The 24,893-nt window shown below is 37.9% G+C and overlaps 1 protein-coding gene across 1 annotated transcript; it reads right to left on the bottom strand.

Annotated features, from left to right (window-relative positions):
• Positions 1 to 10,752: 10,752 nt before the first annotated feature.
• LOC118643880 (cyclin-Y-like protein 1) lies at positions 10,753 to 23,253 on the bottom strand. The gene is made up of 5 exons (XM_036282230.1): positions 23,101 to 23,253; positions 18,246 to 18,364; positions 15,192 to 15,407; positions 11,959 to 12,127; positions 10,753 to 10,863 (listed from the first exon to the last, which is right to left on the bottom strand). The coding sequence occupies exons 1-5, from the start codon at positions 23,251 to 23,253 to the stop codon at positions 10,753 to 10,755; spliced, it is 768 nt and encodes a 255-aa protein (XP_036138123.1).
• Positions 23,254 to 24,893: the final 1,640 nt, after the last annotated feature.

Genomic DNA, 24,893 nt, shown 5'->3' with positions numbered 1-24,893 from the left:
GACAAAACTATAATTAAAACACAGGTTTGGGTGCCTAGTCATGAAAGCCAAACTCATGAGACAGATGTTGATGAAAAAGAAAAGTGGTTTATTTAAGTGACAGACAGCTGAGAAGATGGGGAACTCTTGTTGTAAAGCCCACCTCAACATCTTAGTCTGTGCAGGGGTTTTTATGAGGGAGAAGGAAGGTGGAATACAGAAATCAAGGGGTGGGCGCGTTGAGAAAAAGTTTTTTATGTGCAGACCAGCACAGTCCATTCAAATAAGGATCTTGAAACTGGTCAAATGATGGTCCAATGTGTCATCCTGGTCTTGATAATCCTTGTTCTATGTCATCCTGGTTTTACAGTTGAAGCTCAGCAAATTTCCTGGAACTGGGATGACTGAAGGTTGGAGTCTGTATCTTCTGAAGTTAGTTCCTAGGATTATTATATAAACATGCTGCTTCTCTATGAGATACATATTGGTCAGGCTCAGCATTTACAGAAACAATGTTAAAAAAATGGTGGGGTGGGTTACAATTCCCTATTGTTACAATAAGGTGGTGATGCCTGTGAAAATTTTAGTAGTGGTGGAGTTGAGACATGGAGAAATTGGAATAAGAGGGTTATATCCACCTAATGAGTGAAGAAAAATTTAGAATCACTGAATCAAGATCCTTGATAAAAAGGGGAAACTTGAATCAAGAAATGTTTCAGATCACTGCTGGCCTAGTGGACACCTGAGGGTCATTAGCACTGGGCAGCTTCTCCTGTAAAATGAGCAATAACTCCCTCTCTTTTCCTTAGAAAACTTTCTTAAATCCAATGAGGTGACAAATGACATAAAAGAGCTTATAAAAATCTTGGTGATATCCCACAGGGCCAGAAACAAATTTTGTTTTTAAAAGATAATTACTGCCCTGGCCGGTTTTGCTCAGTGGTTAGAGCGCCAGCCTGCGGTCCTGAGAGACCCGGGTTTGGTTCCTGCTAAGGACATGTACCTTGGTTGCAGTTTGTCCCCGGCTCTGGTCAGTCGTGCAGGTGGCAGCCACTCGATGTGTCCCTTTCACATCGATGTTTCTCTCTCTCTCTCTCTCTGTTCCTCTCTCTCCCTCCCACTCTACCTGAACAAAAAATGGAAAAATGTCCTCGGGTGAGGATAAAAAAAAATAAAAAAATAAAAAAATAAAAAAGATAATTACTACCACTACTCTCTGTTTAGGAATCATATAATTGAGGAAAACTCATTTTAGTGATGTAGATAAAAATCAGAACCTACCAATGAATTGCCCTTGGGTTGTGCTTTTTTGTATTCAACCCCTCCACACATTAATATTTTTACCATCAATATGGAGAATATGGGGGCAAATGCCAGAGAGTTCAGGAGCAAGAGTGGCTATCAGCATGAAGAAGAGGCACAGGTGAGGGATGCTCCAATAAGGTAGGTTTCAGTATTTTTTACTGAGCTTTTTTTTTTTTTTATCCTCATTCGAGGACATTTCTCCATATTTTGTTCAGATAGAGTGGAAGGGAGAGAGAGAGAGAGAAACGTCAACATGAAAGAGACACATCCAGTGGTTGCCACCCGCACAACCCAACCAGGGCCAGGGACAAACTGCAACCGAGGTACCTGCCCCTAGTGGGAGCCGAATCCGGGTCTCTCCAGACCGCAGGCTGACGTTCTAACCACAGAGCCAAACCAGCCAGGCTACTGAGCTTTTTGCAAAGGCTTAGGAATGGAGTTGTGACGAGGGAAGAAGTCAAATTAATTTTCCTCTATGGTAACTAGAAAACCATAGCAGGTATTTTACAAATTACATATTTGAAGAAAATGCACTTTGGAATTAATCCAAATAAAATCTTGGAAAAGTCACAGAAAATAAATATCATTTCCTGCTTGTTGTTATAAACTTTAAAGCATGGTGATTACTTTTTAAGATTAATTTGGTAATAATTTGGTGTGGAGTGTGTCTTCAGATAATACCTAAGAGGGTGGTGATTACAGTCTGAATTCCTGTTTTGTTTTGTTTTTTTGCCAACCCAACACACATGAAAATGACATTTTAGAGCATTTCCATCAGTACAAGATTTAGTAAAGTGAGGATCATGTTATTAAATAGGAAGAGACTTGAATTTATTTTAAAAGGTAAAAAATTATAAAACATTGATGCTCTGTTGTTAATAACTAGTCCCTGTGTATCTCCTCAAAATAGATGGTAACACTCCAAGTGTGCTAATAATATAGTTTGAGAGTCTTGTTTAGAAAACTTTTGAACTCAAAATGTAGCAGAGGCCACTCTTCCCACTCAGAAAGTTTCAAGGGTTCTGCAGAACTGTTCCCACTCCAAATGGTAGGATTCTGGATAAAATGCAATAACTTTGTTTTCTGAAAATAAAAACCTAGGTGCCATAACAGAAGATGGAACTCAAAACTAAAGCAATATGTGTATGAGATAATGCCCAAGAATTCCCGAGTACACTAATCCCAGACATAGGTTTGAATGACCATGGGCTGGCATTTTAGTATCCACACAAGGCTGGAGGCCACAAATGAAGGTTCACACCAGGTAAGTAGCTGGAACTAAGACTGCTGCTTAAGAGCAGAATCCTGGGAGGATTGGCTCTTTTTTGACAAGCACTTTAGACAGACCACATACATGGCCTAAAAAAGTTTGTGCCTTTGGGCACTTTGTGCATAAGAAGGGGTCTCCTCTGAGAAATTAAAACTCTATGCAAAGGTGTAAGATCTGAATTTGTATTGGCCATGTGGTATAAAATTACCAAGCTCATGTATTAGTATAAAAATGTGTCCTGAATGAGATAGAATTCCCAAGAGCTGTGACAGAAGCAAATGCAAAATATCTCTTGGGTACACTTTTATGATTGAAGGCACATGGAATATATCAAACAAACAAACAAAAAACCCACAAAAACACAAAACAATGCACGTTTCTAAAGATGTGCTCACAACAGAAAAGGGTAGACTGCATGAGGAAAAGATCCACCACGAGGTAGGGTCAGGACACAATACATTGGAGAATTGGTACCCCAAGGGCTTGAGATGACAGAGAATAAAATAATGAAGAGACTAAAATAAGAAAACACAAGAAGGAAAAGATGAAAGGAATAGGTTGCTTAGTAAAAGAAAGAGGCGTTAGAATATGACATAAATAGATATATTCCTACAACTCACTGATTCATAACGGATTCAAATTGAAACAAAAATTTGTGGGTAAGTTTCAAATTTTTTGATTGTTATACTTTGGAATAAATTACCTGTAGGGATAATGGAAACGGAATTATGTGACTCTTAAAGATTATATTTAAAACCACCTGATGGATTTAGTTTAGATCATGAACTTTTTGTTGATGTTTGAGCTGCTATATGAATAAATTTTCCCATAGAAATGTTTTTCTAATTTTTAACATTTTCTAATTATCAAAATAATCTCTCTTTATTATTTGAGACAAATTCTGAAATATGGAAAAAGAATAAATATTAATAGTTTCACTACCCTAAAAGATGATTTACATTTTAATATATTCCTGTCAGTTCTTGCTGTACAATGTGTTCCTGTAGAGGTGAACTTATACAGAAATACAATGTAGTGTACACTTTATTTATAAATTAACATTTGGTCATAATTTTATAGTTTACCCATAACATTAAAACTTGTTATAGATAAAACTTAAGTGATTATATAATATTCCTCATGAATATAGCATTTATTTTATATTGAATATTTAGATTGCTTCAACTTTTTATCATTATAACTATGTAGTACATATTTTTTAATACATTTTTATAGGATTAATTATGTTCTTAGGCTATGTCTAGGATTTTTTATTTTATTTTATTAAATCTATTCAGGTGATATTGGTTAATAGGCTCATATAGGTTTCAGGTGTATATTTCTATGATGCATGATCTATATATTGTATTGTGTGCCCACCACCCAAAGACAAATCATTTTCTGTCTCCATATATTTGGCCACCTTTACCCTTTACTACCCCATGACCTCCTACCCTCTGGTAACTACCATACTATTGTCTGTGTCTATGAGTTTCCATTTTATATCCCACTTATGAATGAAATCATGTAGTTCTTAGTTTTTTCAGACTGACTTATTTCTCTTAGCACAATATTCGCAAGGTCTCCCATATTGTCATAAATGGCAGTATTTCATCTTTTCTTATGGCTGAATAGTATTCCATATTATATATGTACCACATTATCTTTATCTAACCCTCCACTGAAGGACACTTTAGTTGTCTCATGTCTTGGCTGCTGTGAATAATGCTGCAATAAACATAGATAGGGGTGCACGTATATTTGCACATAAATGTTTTTGAGTTTTTTGGGTAGATACCCAGAAGAGAGATGCTGGATCATATGGTAAATTTATTTTTAACTTTTTGAGGAACTGCCACAGCGATTCCCATAGTGGCTGTACCAGTTTACATTCCCACCAGAAGTGAAGGAGTGTTGCTTTTCCTCCCCAACCTCTCCAACACTTGTTATTATTGTCTCATTGATAATAGCCATTCTAACAGGTATGAGGCGATATCCCATTGTCGTTTTGATTTGCATTTTCCTAATAGTTAGTGAGAGTGAACATTTTTCATACATCTGTTGGCTGTTTACATGTCTTCTTGGGAGAGGTATCTGTTCAGGTCTTCTGCTCATTTTTAAAAGAAAATTAAAACCATTAAAATTTTTTTTAAATTATTTTTTATTTCAATTTTGCCATCACCATTTATCCCATGTCTTCTTCCACCTCAATCCACTACCTTCCTCCCTGCAATCTCTACACTGTTGTCCATGTCCATGAGTTATCTCTCTCTCTCTCTTTCTCTCAATAATTCTGCAAATTTTTTTCTTTTTTTAAAAAAATTTATTTATTTATTTTTCTTACAGATGTTTCTCCTTTTTCCCCCACTGATTCCCCCATCCCCCTCCCTTTCTGCCCTCTCCCCAGCTTTGTTGTCCCTGTCCATTGTTCATGCATACATGCATATAAGTTCTGTGGTTTATCTCTTCCCCCACCCCCTCTTCGGGGGATAGTCAGTCTGTACCCCACTTCCACATCTCTGGGACTACCCCATTCCTCAGACTGTTATGTTCATTATATTCCACAAATAAGTGAGATCATATGATACTTGTCTTTCTCTGTTTGGCTTGTTTCACTTAGGATGACACTTTCCAGGTCCCACCATGTCTTCTCAAAGGATAAGAGATCTTTCTTTCTTACAGCTGCATAGTACTCCATTGTGTATATGTACCACAGCTTTTTTATCCATTTGTCTACTGGTGGGCATTGGGGCTGTTTCCAGATCTTTGCTATTGTAAATAGTGCTGCTACAAACATGGGGGTATATATATTCTTTCTGATAGGTGTTTCAGGCTTCTTAGGGTATATTCCTAGAAGTGGGATCACAGGGTTAAATGGAAGTTCAATTTTTAATTTTTTGAGGTAACAACATATTGTTTTCCATAGTGGTTGCATCAGTCTGCAACCCACCAGCAGTGTACTAGAGTCCCCTTTTCTCCACAGCCTCGCCAACACTTGTTGTTTGATGATTTGTTGATGGCGGCCATTCTGACAGGTGTGAGATGATAAAACATTGTTGTTTTAATTTGCATCTCTCTGATGATTAGTGATGTTGAGCATTTCTTCATATGTCTCTTAGCCATTTGTATGTCCTGTTTGGAGAGGTGTCTATTTAGTTCCTCTGCCCATTTTTTAATTGGGTTATTTGTCTTCCTTTTGTTGAGTTGTATGAGCACTCTCTATATATTGGAAATTAACCCTTTATCTGATATATCATTGGCAATTATGCTCTCCCACCCAGTGAATGGCTTTCCATTTTGATGATTGTATCTTTTGCTGTGCAGAAGCTTTTGAGTTTGATGTAGTCCCATGTGTTCATTTTTTCCTTTGTTTCTGTTGCCTTAGGGGATGTGTCAGTGAAAATTCTGCTGCATATGATGTCTGAAATTTTGTTGCCTACATTTTCTTCTAAATTTTTTATGGGTTTATGAGTCACATTTAAGTCTTTTATCCATTTTGAGTTTATTCTTGTGTAGGGTGTAAGTTGATGGTCTAGTTTCATTTTTTTGCATGTAGCTGTCCAATATTTCCAACACCATTTATTAAAGAGGCTGTCTTTACTCCACTGTATGCTCTTGCCACCTTTGTCAAATATTAACTGCGCATATTGCCTTGGGTCCATTTCTGGGTTCTCTGTTCTGTTCCACTAGTTTATATACCTGTTCTTGTGCCAGTACCAGGCTGTTTTGATTACTGTGGCTTTGTAGTATAACCTAAAATCTGGTAATGTGATCCCTCCTACTTTGTTCTTTTTTTTTCAAGATTGTTGTGGCTATTCAAGGTCTTTTTTGGTTCCATATGAACTTTTGAAGTATTTGTTCAAGTTCTGTGAAGTATGTCATTGGTATTTTTATGAGGATTGCATTGAATCTATAGATTGCTTTGGGTAGTATGGACATTTTAATGATGTTAATTCTTCCAATCCATGAACAAGGTATGTGCTTCCACTTTTTATATCTTCCTCTATTTCTTTTTTCAATGACCTGTAGATTTCTGCGAATAGGTTCTTTATTTCTTTGGTTAAGTTTATTCCTATGTATCTTAATTTTTTTTGCCACAATAGTAAATGGGATTGTTTTCTTAGTTTCTCTTTCTGTGAGTTTATCATTGTTTGGTGTATAAGAATGCCATCGATTTCTTGACGTTAATTTTGTATCCTGCTACTTTGCAAAATTTATTAAGTCTGGTAAATTTTTGATGGAGTCTTTGGGGTTTTCTACATATAGTATCATGTCATCTGCAAATAATGACAGTTTCACTTCCTCCTTTCCATTTTGGATCCCTTTTATTTTTTCTTCCTGTCTAATTGCTGTAGCTAGACTTCCAGTGCTATGTTAAATAAGAGTGGTGAAAGTGGGCATCCGGCCTTGTTCCTGTTCTTAAGGAAAATGCTTTTAGTTTCTGCCCATTGAGTATGATGTTGGCTGTAGGCCTTTCATATATGGCCTTTATTATGTCGAGATATGATCCATCTATTCCCACACTGCTGAGCATTTTTATCAGAAATGGATGCTGGATATTGTCGAAGGCTTTTTTGGTATCTATTGATATGATCATGTGGTTTTTATTTTTCATTTTGTTTATGTGATGTATCACATTTGTTGATTTGCGAATATTGTACCAGCCTTGCATCCCTGGGATGAATCCCACTTGGTCATGGTGGATAATTTTTTTGATGTGTTGCTGGATCTGATTTGCTAGTATTTTGTTCAGGATTTTGGTGTCTATGTTCATCAGGAATATTGGCCTGTAGTTTTCTTTCTTTGTAATGTCTTTTCTTGGTTTTGGAATTAGAATTATGCTGGCCTCATAAAACGAGTTTGGAAGTCTTCCTTCTTTTTGAATTTTTTGAAATATTTTGAGCAGAATGCGTGTTAGTTCTTCTTTGAATGTTCGGTAAAACTCCTCCGTGTAGCCATTTGGGTCTGGGCTTTTGTTTGCTGGGAGAGTCTTGATTTCATCTTCAATTTCTTCTGTTGTTATTGGTCTGTTCAAGTTTTCTATATCTTTCTGGTCCAGTTTTGGGAGACTATGTGTTTCTAGAATTTTTTCCATTTCGCTTAGATTGTTGAATTTGTTGCCGTATAATTGTTCATAGTAGTTGTTGACGATCTTTTGTATTTCTGTGGTGTCAGTTGTTACTTCTCCTCTTTCATTTCTGATTTTCATATTTGGGTTCTCTCTCTTTGTTTCTTGGTGAGTCTAGCTAAGGGTCCATCAACCTTGTTTATCTTTTCGAAAAACCAGCTCTTTGTTTCATTGATCCTTTGAATTTTTTTTTTGGACTCTATGTCATTTATTTTTGCTCTGATCTTTACTATTTCTTTCCTTCTACTTGCTCTAGGGTTTTCTTTTTGTTTACTTTCTAGTTCTTTAAGTTGTGACCTTAAGTAGTCCATTAGAGATTTTTCTTGCTTCTTGAAGTAGGCCTGTTGTTCTATAAACTTCCCTCTCAGAACTGCTTTCACTGTATCCCATAGGTTTTGTGTTGTTGTGTGTTCATTTTCAATGGATTCCAGGAAGTTTTTAATTTCTTTCTTGATCTCCTCATTGACCCTTTCGTTATTTAATATCATGCTATTTAGCTTCCATGTGTTCAAATATCTTTGCATGTTCTTGTTGCAATTGATTTCTAGTTTCATGCCATTGTCATCTGAGATGTTTGATATGATTTCAATCTTCTTGAACTTGTGGAGACTTAGTTTGTGTCCTAACATGTTCCATGTGCACTTGAGAAGAATGTGAATTCTTCAGTCTTGGGGTGTAATTCTCTGTAGATATCTATTAAATCCATTTGGTCTAGTACTTCATTTAGAGTTTCTGTTTCCAGCTACCTTTTTGTCAAGAGGATTTATCCAGTGATGTTAGTGGGGTGTTGAAGTCCCCTGCTATGATTTTATTGCTGTTGATTTCTCCTTTGAAGTCCTCTAGAAGATTTTTAATATATTTTGGTGCTCCTATTTTAGGTGCATATATGTTTACTAAAGTTATATCTTCCTGTTGGATAGATCCTTTCAATATTATGTAGTGGCCTTTTTTGTCTCTAGTTATGGTCTTCATTTTGAGATCTAATTTATCAAATTTGAATATTGCTACCCCTGCTTTTTTTTTTTCCTTTCCATTTGCTTGGAAGATTTTTTTTTTCATTCCTTCACTTTCAACCTATGTGAGTGTTTTGTTGTGAGGTGGGTCTCTTGTAAACAACATATAGGTGAGTCATGCTTTCTTATCCAAACAGCTACTCTGTGTCTTTTTATTGGCGCATTCAATCCATTTACATTTAAGGTGATTATTGATATGTATTTATTTATTGCCATTTTTGTTTAGTGTGGTTCTATTTTTGTTCCTATTTCTCCTGCTAATTACAGCAGTGCTTTTAACATTTCTTGCAGTGCTGGTTTGGTGCTAATGTATTCCCTTAGCCTTTTTTTCCTTTGTCTGGGAAGCTCTTTATTTGACCTTCTATTTTGAATGATAGCCTTGCTGGATAGAGTAGTTTGGATTCAGATCCTTGTTTTTCATGATCTTGATTACCTCATGCCATTCCCTTCTGGCCTGTAGTGTTTTTGTTGAGAAGTCAACTGAGAGCCTTATGGGGTTTCCTTTTTAGGTAACCTGTTGCTTATGTCCTGCTGCTTTTATTATTCTCTCTTTGTCTTTAATATTTGGCATTTTAATTACTATGTGTCTTGGTGTTTGCCTGTTTGAGTTCTTCTTACGTGGGGCTCTCTGTGCTTTTTGAACTTGAATGCCTTCTTCCTTCACCATATTAGGGAAGTTTTCTGTCATTATTTCTTCACATATATTCTCCAACCCTTGCTCATTTTCTTGTTCTTCGGGAACTTCTATGATGCGAATGTTATTACGTTCTAGTTGTCCCACATTTTTCTTAAGCTGTCTTCCTGTTTTTTAATTGTTTTTTCCTTTTGGTTTTTTGATTGGTTAATTTTTTGTACCCTATCTTCTCATTCACTGTTTCGGTCCTCAGCTTCCTCTACTCTGCTATTTAGTCCTTCCAAAGTGTTCTTTATCTGATATGTCATTCTTCATTTCTTCTTGGTGGTTTTTAATTTCCAACTGGTTGATTTTCAACATTTCTATGTCTTTACTCATGGTGCTCATTCCCTTACACATGCTCTTGAGCTTCCTCAAGATCATGGCTCTGAATTCTATTTCTGTTAACTTGCTTAACTGCACCTCATTTATCTAATCTTTGGTAGAGGTCTTTTGTCCTTTCATTTGGCTTTTGTTTCTGTGTTTTTTGTCAGATAGGCAGAGTATATATTTTTTGGTGTGTTGCAGAGCATTCGTAATTAGTTTGTGTGCCATGAGATGAAAAGGTTGCAACTCACTGCCCTGTATTTCGGTTGTGATTTCAGATTGGTCCTGGGAAGAGCTGACTTCACCTACCCTGCTGCCTCCTGGATCTCCACCTCATAGGGCTCTTTTTAGAAGAGGAAAGTCTATGAAAATACAAGGTGTTCCCTGAAAGTCTCTGCGATTCTAAGCTTTGGCACTTGTAGAAGTATAAATGCTACAGACTTACACAACATCGTGTGAAAGTTGAAATTTCTTTTCGACTAATATAGTTTTGTAAATTTTAAATATTAAGCCTTTAATTTTCATTGTTTCAGCTGCCCGTTTGAAGATACAAATGTTGCCCCAAACAAAAAAGTTTCCTATCTAAATTTAATATCTTTCCAGCCCATTGTAGCTGAAACAAAATATTTAATATTTAAAATTGAATTTTTTGTTTCATCCAATCAGGGCTGAAATGATGATATTTCATGTTTAATATTTAAAAGTTAAACTTCTTTGTTTTAGTCAATCTTTGCCATCTTTAACAGGGGGCTGAAATAGGAAATTAAAATTAAAACCTTCATAACTACAACTTACAAAACTAAATAAGTTTAAGAGAAATTCAGTTAAACTTTTAAATGGTGTTTTATAAATCTGTAGCATTTATACTTCTGCAGGGGTCTCAAGCAGAAGTATACTCCTGGGGGGCCCAAGCACACAGTATCAAGGCTTGTGGGACATTTCTCATTTTCTTTAACCGTTTAACTTCTTATTTCCACTGTTTTTGAGCAGGAGAGGTGATATTTCTATAGTTTTTGTACATGAGGGTCTCATGATGTTACACCCCCTCATTTCTTTCTTAAGAGAGCATGGCTTTGATGTGTTGTATGCCAATAAAATTGTCAGCACTAAGAGATCTTTCTACAGCAGCCCTGCACAGGTCTTTTTCTTTACAGTATCTGAAAATGGCCTCGGAAATGAAACCAAATACAAAGGAAGTACACTTTAAAAAAGAGTTCCAGCCATTTAAAAAAAGCCACACTGATAAGCCACCCATTTCACAGTCCTTTATGTAGATTATAGTTACTGTCCCTTTGAGTAGCTGAGGTCTGCACTGCCAAGTTCTCGGCATGCCTCTTTCTGCTAATTCACTAATGTAAGTCCCGTGGGGGCTATGATTAGATTGTCAGAGAAGGGGAATTTAGACTTAATTTAAATCTTGGGTTCTCAAAGATGTCAAAGGCGTGACAGGCTCCTAATATCATCTGTTGCTTGTGCATTTGTACCTTAAATGTAATAAATGTACACTTGGGCTAAGCAAACTTTAATGAGGCAGGCATGTGCTGTCCTTTTTTGGAAGGTAGGAGAGGTCTAATGACTGAAGCCTCATAAGGAACTATTTCACTTGCATGTTAATTACGGTAGAAAAACATCTTATTCTAAGGTACCACAGAAAGTGTGTGTTTTAAAAGTGTCCATTTCAGTTGTGAATAATTTTATTGTATACTCAACAGAAGTCATAAACCACAAACATTAGTTTATCCCCTGTATTTTACCATTTTCATTAAAACCCCCATACTTTCTACACCCAGGATTTGAAACACACACTATACATTCCATGTATAGGTCTCTCATGTTAGCCATTAATGTTCTGTCTAGTACACTCATGGGACTAAAATGTGATATATGTAAAAAAGATGTGAACTTGCAAACTGAGTTAACAGTGGGAAGTGGATTACGTTTGTAGATTCGATTAGTTATACAATTGTAAAAAATGTGTGGTTATAAGAAAGGGTAAGGGCCAAATGGAAAACCATTAACACATTAAATGTGATTTAAAATATTCTGAATTATGGTCACAAAAAAGATCTAGAATTGTTTAAATAATGTGGAATCCTTGTATAAACCATAAAAGGCATCAGAAATATGATGTGAAAGGGTTAATAAGCTCTTCTTTAATGTGTTAATTTTAAAAAGCTTTCTACTTTTCTAGTTATGCCTTAATATGATTATTAACACATGTTGGCTTAGGTGATGGACAGGAAACCCCACTTAGTGATTCCACAGCCTTACTTCTGGGTTCTGTGCTTTCTTTGCAAAGAGGTTCAAATAGAACAAGCAGGTCATGTTTATGGGCTAAGGTTTGAAGGTCAAAGTAATATCTGGCATAAGTACTGGCAGGAATACTAATATTAAAGTGAATTAAATGTAAAAAATACATTTCTATCTCATGCCTAGGGGAGGAGGAGGAGACAAAACAAACACAGGACAATTTTAGTCAGCTGGGCTATCTTAAAAAAGATCATTCTGAGCAACTGAGATGACCCTCTATTTTGTTTGGAAACAAACAAAGGCTACCCAGCTGTATCAATGCCCCAATGTTCAAACAAAGTGCAGCTATTTGTGATCTGTTCTGCATCTCAGCACTTGGTAGATTCACACCTCACACTCACTCACAATCCCCCAGGATCATGTTCAGACGAAAGGAATGATGTGTGCTGTTTCTTAGCACTGAAGCACTTGCGGGCATGGTCACTAGGCCCATCATAGGAAGGGATCTACTGAAGCAGAGACGTGCCAACGAAAGAAGTGGGCACATCACCACGGCAACAGATGAATCCATCTAGAGCCATCACTATTATTGCTGATGTGGCAGCACTCCAGGCAACAAGGATTCATCTCAATAAATAAACAAAGAAAGAAAGAAATAAGCCACATTCAATGGGAAAGGGGACCTTCCCCACCCCAGAGTATGTGACAAACATCAGGGGATATAATGCAAGTTTCTGTTCACCTTAAACTTACAGGGGTGAGAAATTGTTGCTATGACAGGACAGGAGGCACTTTTTAATCTGGAAGGCAGAAAGAGTAAAGACAGATGTCCAGGCTGGACTAAAGCCACTTTAGGATATGACCCAAGAGAGAGCCCTGGACTCAAACACAGTGTTTCTCCCATGTTGGGAATGCAGTCCCGCGATGCTCAGCATCCCCTGCCCCTTGCCAGACAAGGGGAACAAACCCACAGTGGTAAGCTCAGTCGGTGGGAGAGGCTAACTGGGAGCCGTCCTGTGCTCTGCAAACATACTGCTGTTGCTTGCCAAGTGTTTAAAACAAACATAAAACTTGAGTCAATTGTACTATTTTCACAGTAATCCCTTGATACAGTTAATGATATAAAAATGATAAATATCAGAACAATCATAAAGAGGCTTATATTCTAACATACTTGTTTTCTTAGTTTTAAAGCTTTGATAGTTTATCCAATGGTTAGGTCAACAACAGCTTGATGTGTAGAAAGCAGTCAGAATATGAGCCAAAATGAGGTTTTCTTATTTGTTGAACTTTAAACCCAGCAGAACCTATTTCCAAAATTATTTTCCTATTCATATGGCCATAAGTCGTTAGAAGGGTAAATCAGATAATGTTTTGAAAATCAGCTAATCAGGACTTAATATTCTACAGGAATAAATAAACTTTACTATCCCTTTTATATTTTCTGCACTAACATATTTCAACTGTGTAGAAATACAGTACCTTCATACGATTAAAAGAGGTTTAATCATGGAAGAAAAGCTTGACTATGGAATATGCATCTTCTGGGTATTTAAAAAAACTTTTTATGGCTAGATGGCTGATTCGCATAGCATTTACAGGCAAAATTTTGGAACAGCAGCTGCTCAACTTAACTTATTCTTTTGAAGGGAAATAATATTCTAAAAAGACACATAGATGTTGGGAAGTTTTAAGAAAAGCTGATAGACAGTAATTTTCAATTTAGACTCAAAATGCGACCATTCCAAATAGCAATCAAGAGCAGGGGGCGGAACCAGTGTGTATGAAACACTGAGCACCCACACTTTTCCCTGCCTGTTCTCTGCTGTTGTAGCTACAGCCAGAGCCCCGAGCAGCTGAGTGGCAGGTTTTGAAAGGAGTAGCTGCCATCATCACAGGGCTAGTGCTCATGAGGACAAATTTTTCTTCCTTCAAGGGACCACTTTGAAGACTGATGACTGTGGTGATCAAAGTCACTTTAATTTCTGCAACTTCCAAAAGTACTTCCATTTATTTCACATTTATCATTTGCTGTCAAACTGTTTGCTAATCCAGCAAGATCACCATGAATACTCAGTTTACACTATTATTATCAAAGTGCGCATTTTCACCAAAAGCCCCTTTGACAGCTACTGACAAACACTGGCCCCTTCGCTTAGTGACAAGTAGGTTTACTTCAGTTGTAAATACGCACGTTGGTAATTCTGAATGAGTCCCCTTAGAGTAATGAGCAAAGGTAACAAAAAACAAACTCTGGCCATTTCCTGTTATGATCTTGATCTTGCTGTTCAATGCAATCAAGAGGTGTTTTTTCACATTTCCTTAAATGCCACCCACAAAGACATTTGCACTGTCAAGTGGGCACACTGAGAGTCTGCTCGAAATGCCTCTTTGGCCCATCCTGCCTACCACCCTCAGAGCCCTGCACACCGTCAGTGTGGCCAGATCGAAAGCCCCCACTAACTCGGGAGTTTCACTTCCTTGTTCACGTGCCATCTCCGAGGAGCGCCCTCATGGGTAACCTATGCCCCACAACACATGCTGGGGCTGCTCAGTGCCCCGGGAGACTCTCCAAGGGGACAGGCACTGGGTGATGCCCGGTGATGCTTCTCTGACTGCTTGCATTTGGGAGCTTCCCAAACTCATCAGACCTATTTTTACACAAGTGCAATTTTCTTAAAAGGTCAGGAGAGAGCACAGGGATCAGAAACTGTTATATGTGGCTAATTTTCTTTCATTTTTTTTTCTTTTAAACAAAAGAACTTCAAATGAAAAGGAGGGAAAGACCAGTAAGAGCAAATATACAATATGTGACTCTGGTTTTATAATTCCTCAGTAGTCTAGAGGCCCTAAAACCTTAACAATGGCCAAACATTTATTTCAGAGGCCAGTGTATGCCCCTTAAACACAGGCTGGAACTGGTAGATGGCTTTAAGAAAGCCACGAAGATAGTTACTATACTGTTGTTCTGGTACTTAAATGTTTGTAAAAACACCAGAGGAACACATTTCAAATATCTAAGCAGATTATTACAACAATAACATATTAATATCTACTAATTAATGATGAGGGATACGAGTTGTTATACCAAAGGTGGAAAGGAAGAAGTATGTACACAATTTTATGCCTATTTCAGGTCTCTGCACAATGCAACCTTTAAAAATAGTTCTTAACATGTAAACTTTATGGGGGCCAATGAAGTACTGGGAAATGGTTAGGGAGTTTACCAAAAGCTTACAAACTCACATGTCCTTGACAGTGATGATGTTATTTATGAGTTGGCAGAAGTCCACATTCCACAGAGCCTGCTCATCCCAAAACTCATAGGCAAGAGTAGTGACTCCCAGAAGAATTCTCTTCCAGTTAGTAGGACAAATGTCAGTATCCATACAAGTCAAAAGCCTTTCCAAGTAAACCTGCAAAAGTAGAGCACTGGTCTTTGGTTTTAGTTCAGTGTACGTGCTGTGATGCAAATGGTTAGAAGTGACAGATTTCACCCATTTTTGAAATTCCTTTCATATTTAGGTTCTACAGAGACTGCTTGGCCAGCCAAAGCCAGAGGCCAACTCTTAGCTGCAGATCAGATGCTTCTGTTGCCTACTTTGTCCGTGTGAATTTTCAGCCCAGTTTTTGGTCACAGGAATGAACGGATGTGTTAGCAAAGGACATCCTGAATAAATGCATTGTGTTATTACCTTTCCACGTGTGAAGGGCAGCATAAACAGACTCAGTATCCATTCAAGTTGTGCAATACATACTTGAGTGCCTACCACGTGCAATGTTTCATACCTGGCTGGAGTTTATATGGTGATTTTTACATAATACTTGAATATATAAATCCCTGATGATGCTGAAAACATTTGTCCTTTCTCAGTAACTAGTCCTATTGTGGCACAAGCGGAAGATAAAAACTGGTGGTCAAGAGTGCCTCTCAGTGGCTGCTGTGTGGTGCAGCAGGACAGGCAGTACAAACAGGTGTGCGTCTGGCTGGTCTGTACAGCTGAGAGTGTTCCCGTCTTAGTGCCTTTGTAAGGAACACACATGCGCACAATGGATAGTCCTTCTTATATCCCCTAATCTTCACATCTCCATGATCATTTGGTGAAATTCATCTCTCTCTTACATAATCTGAAACATAGTAAATTCTGTTAGCTTCAAGGTAGGAACAGTCTCCTCTAATCTGCCAGGTAGCTTGTGAGGTTTCCTGATTTCTTTCACATGTATTAAATGTCTATTGTACAAAGAACTGGGCAAAGTTAACAGCTGAGTGAAGGGTTACAAGTTGTGATTTGTTGTTACCACCAAGGATGCTTTGCAAAAGAGTATATATGCCCTTTGACAAAAAGAAAAAAGTTCAGTTGTAAGGAGAGTGTTTACTGTCTGAAAGTTCAGATTTGCCAATGTTCTCCAAACTCAACTGTGTTCTTCAAAACAAATGCTTATTGAACATTACATGTTCTTAGTGAAATTTTGCACCCATTCCTCAAAACTTAGCATTCTCAGGTGCCCTAAGGATGAACCTCCTTACAAGGTTCAACTCTGCTTGATGGGACTAATTGGAGGCACTTATTCACCACTGACGATCTCTCAACTTTCTTTCTGATACCCTTACCTGCGGACTCGGCAGGTGCCATTCCTCATTCGTTTATATCACTTGCCCTCCTGTGTCAGTGGGATCGACATTTCCCTCCTCACTGAAGTTAACTCTTCTCTCGGTGAAGTCGATCCCATCCCACTTCTGCAGAACACCTCTCACAATGACCTCTTTTTGAAGTATCCTTCCCTGTCTGCCACAGGTTTTCCCCAATATGAATGTGTTTGGCCAAGGCCAAATGCTTCCTCTTTAAAGAGGCTCTTTCTGACCTTTCTATCTAAATAGCAAGCCCCTGTGATCCCTTTATCACTGCCCCCATCTCATCCTCTTGGTATTTACACCACCTGAAATGCCATCTTTTCAAAAACACTCACTAAAAAATTACTTATGTCTTCCTCGCCAGAATATAAGCTCTATAAAGGCAAGAATTTGATCCCACCTGTTCTCCCCTCTCTCCTCAGCACTAGACCTGTAAGGACTCCGAGCGTTGAAGGCACAGAGCCCCCAGAGTGGCTAGAGGGCTGGGAAAACCAGCAGCGAATAATCAAAGAGAAGCCCAGATAGGCAGATTCAAGAAAGTGTGGTCCTCATGCTCAGTGCTGCCAAGAAGTTGCTTGTTCCATAAATGTCTACTGAATACCGACTTGTTTTCATTATTCTATCTTCTATCCACTTTTTATTCACGTTTTCCCCCCTCTGCATGCTCTACCTCTAGCTCAGATTCATGCTCTAATTCCATCTATTTGAGTGATTGCTGGACATTGCCACTCCGCTGTCTCACAGGACCTCAAGCTTAATGTGTCCACAAAAACTCGCCCTCTTCAGCCCAGACGCCCTCCCTCCTGCATTACCCAGCTGTCCACACGCAGCACACCCTGCCCTTCGCCAGCATGCGCTGACCACTCCAAATGGCTGGTGGCTCCGTGAAAAAGGCCCGTGTCTCACCCGGTGCCCGTTGAGGGGCCTCTGCTCAGAAGCACAAGCTGCCTCTCCCAAATTTGAGGTGGTTACTAAAGGAGGAGGCATTGCCCCAAGTATTCTTTCCTTTCAGACCATGCAGTTGACTTTCCCCTTCAGGTTTGCTACTGTAGGGAGGAGTAATAAAATGCCAACCACTTCTCACAAGAATAGAATTCATTTCAAATGAAAAAAATCTTCCCATAAAAATTCTGTGTGGATGAGACAAAGGTCCTCCCAGCCACAGCTGTGCAGGCAACCAGCCAAGCCTTTCCAGGTGCGACTGTGCTCTCATCCCGGGCGCTTCACAGGCAGGTACAGAGGACAGCAGGGATGGACTAACACCCATCATCCAAGGAACAGAGGATCTAGGGGAACGCAGCCGGGACTCAGCTGAGGCCTACACTGAGTCAGTCCGCCCGCGGGCCAGACGGCTTGATACTGCCTCCTTCCTACCTGACCAGCACAGCCTGTAAGTGTGTGCACGTCAGGCACACATGTCTCCTGAGGTGTAGAGGGAGCGATCCGAAATCTCTCCTGATGTCTTCAATAGCAATTGTTTGTGACGAGAAAAGCAATGGCAGCATTTTAAATCGTAATGACTATTTCGCTAGAATGTGTATATTTTACTTCCTTTGACCAGTTTCTCAAGTCCTGACGATCATTTCAGGAACCTGCTTTGGTTCGAAAAGCAGGACCGTATCCTGTGCACGAGCCAGCAAAGCTGCTCTCCGGAAGAGCCCTCTTACCAGAGTCGCAACCGCACGTTTAGCAGAGAGGGTTCAGCACGGAAGAGAGTCCGGACAAATGTGTAGATAATTTTCAGTTCAGGGTCGCGCTTGAAGGGATTCTTTGGAATTATTTCTTGCTGAAAAGAGGAAAAAATGCAACATAAGTATCCACTGAAGAAAAAGACTTATGTACTCTCCTGAAAGCAGCCTCCTTGTGTTCACCTGTCTCTGAAATGATTTTGATTGGGTGACATGTCTTTCAGTCTCTTAAATAGAATAATGGATCTAAACAATACGGATTCAATACACACCCATTATTAAAGAAAAATACTGGGTACCACCTCAAAAAATTCATGTATGTTCCTTCCCCCTGTCCCCTACAGAAGTCTATCTAAATATAAACTATCTTTAGACTCAAAAGTCCTGTTGATGCTCTGGCTAGTTTGGCTCAGCAGTTGAGCATCGGCCTGCGGATCAGAGAGTCCTGGGTTCGGCTCATGCAAGGGGCACATACCACAAAAAAAAAAAGAAAAGAAAGGAAAAAAAAAGGTCCTGTTGATCGCCAGGTCATACGTCTCCACGATCAAATCTGAAAATATATTCTCAGTCTCCTATAACCATGAGACCCAGAGGCTATGCAGTCTGATACAGCAGTCACAGCCCAAAACGGCTACAGAGCACCTAAGAAGGAAATGGGAACATTTTTTGTCATGCTAATTGATTCAAAATTTAAATTGTTGTTTAATTTTCTGCATAGAGATCTTAACATATCTTTTAGGTTTGTGTACAAAAATTTATATTGCTTGAAGCTACTGAAAAGTATATTCTAAAAAGACATGTTTACTTATTTGGGGGCACATTTATAGCTCACTAATTATACAGCTGTGACTCAGTATTTCCCTAGTGCAATACTCTTTGTAAAATAATTAGATACAACATAGAGTTGGGGAGAAGACTTGAAAGGAGATGATTTTGACTTCAAGCTGCAGGGAGTAATTTTCTTCTAGTAGTTAAATTCAAGGCAGATCAGTATGAAATAAACACAACTGTATGAGAGAAAAATAAAGCTGACAGCTGACACCGTGAATGGATGTGTTCTTTCATCAAAAATGTCAAAGGATCTAGTCCCAACTCTTTAAAATAGGAATATGCATTTTAAAAAAGAATTTGTGAATTGTTAATATCTTTTTAACATATCATCTGGGAGCAGGGGGAAGCTTAACTTTCAACCAAGGGGTTTTACAAATTTCTTGTCTTATATTCTGTAAAAGGGTTTCCTGGCTTCTTTTCACTCAGCACATTACATTCTGTGAATTTTTATTTTTATTTTGTACAACAGCCAGCCAGAGTTGCCTTCATAAGCACTGATCATCCCTATAGGCAATGCAATAGACCAAATATATTTCCATCCCTCTAATCTCACATTGAATGTTTTATAAAGCAGTAGTGTTGGGCAATGATGTCTTTAGAATTTTAATTCATGCAATATGAGATTCATGTTTTTTCCTTTTTTTCTAAATTATATTCTTATTATGTATTTCTTCCTGTGTATTTTATATTTATTTATTTTTTTGTTACAGATATTTTACCTTTTTACCCCATTGGCACCCCCCACCCCACCCCCTCCACCCTGTCCCCGGCTTAGTTGTCCATGTCCATTGGTCATGCATACATGCATATAAGTTCTGTGGTTTTCCTGTGTATTTTAAATACTTTGAGTTAAAACTGTGCCTTTCTATTTTTAAAGTGACCAGTCTTTTGATTGAAATGTTCACCACATGAATACACTCTGCTCAGCTGAACAGTGGCTCTGCAGGCCTCTGGGATTAGGTTCCCCTAGACCTTTTTTCAAAAGGCCCATGACATCAAAACGATTTTTATTGGAACACTAAGGCACTGCCTGCTTCTATACTGACTTTTGCAATGTTGCATAAAAGCAAAGGTAAAATGTACTCCTTTCTATATCTCTGGGTTTATTTTGTTCATCAGCTTGTTCTGTTCATTATATTCCACAAATAAGTGAGATCATGTGGTATTTGTCTTTCTTTGACTGGCTTATTTCACTTAGCATAATACTCTCAGGTCCCTCCATGTCGTCTCAAAGGATAAGAGATCTTTTTTTTTTCTTACAGCTGCATAGTGTTCCATTGTGTTGAGATAAACCAAAAAACTTTTATGCATGTAGGCGTAACCAAGGACTATAGACAGCAATGCTTGGCCGGAGTAGGGAGAAGGGTTTCTGGAGGGGAAAAGGAGAAATATCTGTAACAAAAATAAATTAATTAATAAAAATTTACTAAAAAAACTCCACAAAGGTGATCAAAACTGGTTTCTGTGCATGAACGAAGTCAGGGGTACCACACTGTCTAGTAGCCATTCTATTCTTCACTGCCCCTTGCAGATGAAAAAGAAACTCCGCTCTACTTAAAAACATCCTTGATAAAGCAGTAAAAACAAACTGTGAAATCTTTTTTTTTATAGATACAACAGATGTTTCTTTTAATAAATTCTTTTTAAAAATATATTCTTGTTACAGATGTTTCTCCTTTTTTTCCCGATTGACACCCTCCTCCCCATCCTGCTCACCCCATCCCCAGCTTTGTTTGTCCATATCCATTGGTTATGCATAAAACCATGAAATCTTGATCCTTGATTCTAGGTTCTGAACAAGGGGAAAGTATGCATGAACACTGCAAATACTGAAGCGGGGTTGTGGTAAGGAAAAGCACTCATGACTTAGTTGTGAGCACAATAAGGCACTTTTTTTTTTTAGAATAACATCTTTATTTGATAGTACAACTGTCATTCGCTCAAAAATATAAAGCAAGCCTCCTACTTCAAGAAAAAGAAAGTATATATCTGTTTCCAATGACACAATTCAAGCTATCGAGCTGAAAGTAAGGATTTGGGGAAATGTGTACCTTCTTTTTTCTTTTTTTTTGAGAGAGAGAGATGGATTTGTTATTCCACTTATTTATGCATCCATTGGTTGTTTCTTATGGACTTTTGGTCTTCTTTATATAACTTCTTCAAAACAAAGGAGTAACATGAAGTAATTAAAAATGAGTAAACATAAAAATTAGGTGTCTTTTATTAGGCCAGACATTAAGGATATTTGCAAAAATGTAAATAAATGACACACTTTCCACTTAGATTTTGGTGTGGAAAAACACTTGTTTTTCATACAAAATTATGTTAACATTATGGTTCCCAAATCGAGGTGATCTGGCCCATTAGGAACATTTGGCCATGGTTGGAGACTGTTTTGTTGTGCTAATGTGGGGTGGGGATGCTACTGGCACCCAGTGATTTGGGTCAGGGATGCTCCTAAAAATATCCTACAATGCAAAACAAAAGGCAATCCACCACAACAAAAGAATCTTGTAGCTCAAAATGTCAGTAGGGCTATAAAAACTCTCTTTAAACATACAATGGATTTATTTTTAAATTCTCAACTTTAATTTCTAACCCACATCAATTAAATATCAATATAACCCACATAAACAAATACTCTTTGGGATCCTCAATAACTTGTGTTATTAGTCTTAAGAGAAGAACAGATCATTCACTTCAATCATGTAATAAAAGCACTCTACAGCTTACTCCAAAAATGTCTACAGTTATTACCTAACACTTACACATGATATCTTATAGATTTATTAGCTGGAATAACAAGACAGGTTTTAAAACTCACCTGTTCTTTATACGATAATATTTGGCTAAGGTCACACTGTGGAAGAAAAACAAATTGTAACGGTTGATTTTTTATGTTAGGTCTGAAGACATTTTTTAAGGGAGTTGGGGAAAGGGACGACCTTCCCAGCTGCTCAATGGCCTTGAAATCCTCATTTACAACAGTATCATATGGGTACTTTGCCCCTTGTTTTAGTTATTTTGCTTTTAGCAAAACTAGGAGAACCAAAATGCTAGGTGATAAGCTGTTAGAAGATATGTCTCAGTTGATTATTATAATACATGGTGGGGCAAAAGTAGGTTTACAGTTTGTATGGAAAACGAGGCAGTAATTAATAAATACAAAAATAGACTCGGTTTCACATACTCACAACTGTAAACTTATTTTTGTCCCACTCTGTACATCTTACTACATATTCCCTTGGCATTTGTCCTTCTACTCATAGAACCTTTCATCCTGTACACGATATATGTATTTGTACACATGCTTAAATTTAAGCCATACAGTAATTTTTGTGCTTTTAAAAAAAGTTAAGACCTGCATTTCCATTGATTGAGTTCACTATCCACCACTCACCCATTTTCCTAAAAGTAAAAAAAGTGTTCTATACAAAAAAAAGAGATTTAAGGTCACTTTTATATAATTATTAGAAGATTTAATTGCAAATATAGGAGCCCACAAAATCAATCGGTCTAGCTCTCCTGATAGAGGCAGTGCTAACGATGCAGCATACTTCATGGTGTAATAGTAATACAACTTATTTCCAAATCACTTTCACTGGCATTTTAACAAGCAGATGTGGTTACGGTGCAAGTTTCTGGATTTTTAGGTCATTCACTGATATAGCGTGATAGGCAGCACAGGGCTTCTCACGGGTGTTACACAGGTCTTCTCTTTGCCCTCAGCGTCTAAAGGAAGCTCGAATGAACTGAGAGAAGGCAAGTATGAATTTTATGACTAGCTCTATAGAATATGCACAGCCGTAAAAAGGCCTATAACACTGTGAGCATCTAATGTGGATCCTTCTGTTGTGCTTCAGAGTCATCTTCACATTGTTTTTCAAGTTACAGAACTCCAAGCACATAGGCTGAAAAGGACCACTCCTGTGAACCTTAGATGGCATTTAATTCAACAACCTATTTTTACAGATAAGAAAACCAAGGCCTAAAATAGACTTGCTCCAGGTCCTGCCAACAGTGAGAAGGTCCCTTTCTCCTCTAACCAGCCAGTGGTTCCCAAGCTTGTCTGCATGTCGGGGTCATCTGAGGAGATGTCGAAATGGCCCCACTTACAGCTCAAGTTGTGCTGGTTTAACTGGCGTTGGGAAGACATGGGGCTGTTTATAAAGCTCCCCAGGTGACTGCAATGTGCGGCAAAGTTTGGGAACCATGGACTAGGGTTAAGAAAAGAATCTCCCTGGATGCTTTTTTTGGTTTTGTTTTGTTAATCCTCATCCAAGGATATTTTTCCATTGATTTTTAGAAAGAGTGGAAAGGAAGGAGGGAGAGGCGAAGGGAGAGAGAGAGACATCTAGTTGAGAGAGACACATTGATGGGTTGCCTGCTCCATGACCCCAACTGGGCTGCGGATCAAACCTGCAACCCTTTGGTCCTCTGGCCAATGCTCTAACCACTGAGACAAATCAACCAGGGCTCCTTGGATGATTTTGTCCATATAATCATTGCCTCACATGTTTCCTCAGCTTATTAAAAGGCTTGTGATATTGAGAGAGTGGGGAGGGGGTATGACATACATGTATTTAAAGACATATATTTTGAAAAAGTTGCATTAAGTGATTCTAGTAAGGTCTGCCCCATGGAGACCAATGTACCATGATAAACATTTTTCAAAATCATCCCTGAAAGCCAATTAGCTCTATTAATTTTCTCAGTAAACCTTTATTTCACCAATAGTGAATGTACTGAAGGATCATTTTTAAAAGTTAAGAAGAGCAAATAAAACTTACTGTATGTTCAAAATTAGACTAATTTGGAGAAAGAAGCATGAAATCTACTTGTCTGAGCAAGGTTAATATTTAAAACTACCTTTGAATTATGTACTGTAATATCAGAATCTTTTGCATTCATAAGAAGCTACAAAATGCAGCCAAAGTTGAGTGGTTTTTTTTTTAACTCTTAGATTTAGTGTCTTGGCTGAATAAAAATATTCAGTGATTACTAGAATATGTCCCAAAGCTCAGGACTTTAGAGAGAGACTGGGCTCAGTTTTTGCTGAAACACAGTTTGAATCCAACTATTGCTGTAAGAGAAGAAAGTTGTATTATTATAATTGTGAACTTGCTATTTTTAATTCAAGTAGAAGTTCCTGATAATATAGCAAAAAACAAAAAATAAACACACACACACACACACAAAACAAAGACAACAACTGGTACATTATAAACAAAATTAAGTTTATAAGCTAATTATATTTTAAGACTGAAATATACAATTAAAGGTGAAAATATTAACATTGTTAGGGAGTATTTCCCAAACTGTGTTCTGGAAAATCAACACTCATATTCTAAAGAGACATTGATAATGTACCTTGGACAACCCCAATGGGAGTCAGAAAGCTCTGTATTATTTTCTCTCTTAAATAAGCTTGGAAGTTTCATCTAAGGATGTTTTTAAAGTTCATCCCAAATGTGCACTATGTGGTGTTCCTAGAAACTAATAAATGTTTTCATCATCATAACACTGCTCATGTTTGCTTAAGTATAATCCTGACTGTGACTCTTTCCAAAACATCACCTCTCTCACTTCTTTCTGCTGTGATTTTTATATGTATGGATTGATATAGTGTCTTGAAGATGTATTTATATATCTATACATATATATAATTAAATTTCATATATCTAATAAATTAAACCTCAGTTGAACAAATTTTATCCACAAAGAAATTAGCTTGAAAAGTTGTTCCTTAAGACTGATGAGATGCATTCTCCCCTCCCCACTTTGGAGGGTAGGAAG

Source organism: Molossus molossus, unplaced genomic scaffold (genome assembly GCF_014108415.1).
Source record: "Molossus molossus isolate mMolMol1 unplaced genomic scaffold, mMolMol1.p scaffold_m16_p_4, whole genome shotgun sequence".
Classification (NCBI taxonomy): Eukaryota; Metazoa; Chordata; class Mammalia; order Chiroptera; family Molossidae; genus Molossus; species Molossus molossus.
This window is presented reverse-complemented; position numbering and strand designations above follow the sequence as displayed.

What these genes read in the sequence shown, in the direction of transcription:
- LOC118643880 (XM_036282230.1), bottom strand. Translation starts at nt 23,253, where the DNA reads ATGTCTTCCCAACGCCAGTTAAACCAGCACAACTTGAGCTGTAAGTGG. An exon ending in CACTGTTGGCAGGACCTGGA is followed by an intron (nt 18,365 to 23,100) that starts GCAAGTCTATTT and finishes TCCTCTTTTCAG; the next exon opens with CAAGAAATAATTCCAAAGAA. An exon ending in ATCATCACTGTCAAGGACAT is followed by an intron (nt 12,128 to 15,191) that starts GTGAGTTTGTAA and finishes CTCCTCCCCTAG; the next exon opens with GCATGAGATAGAAATGTATT.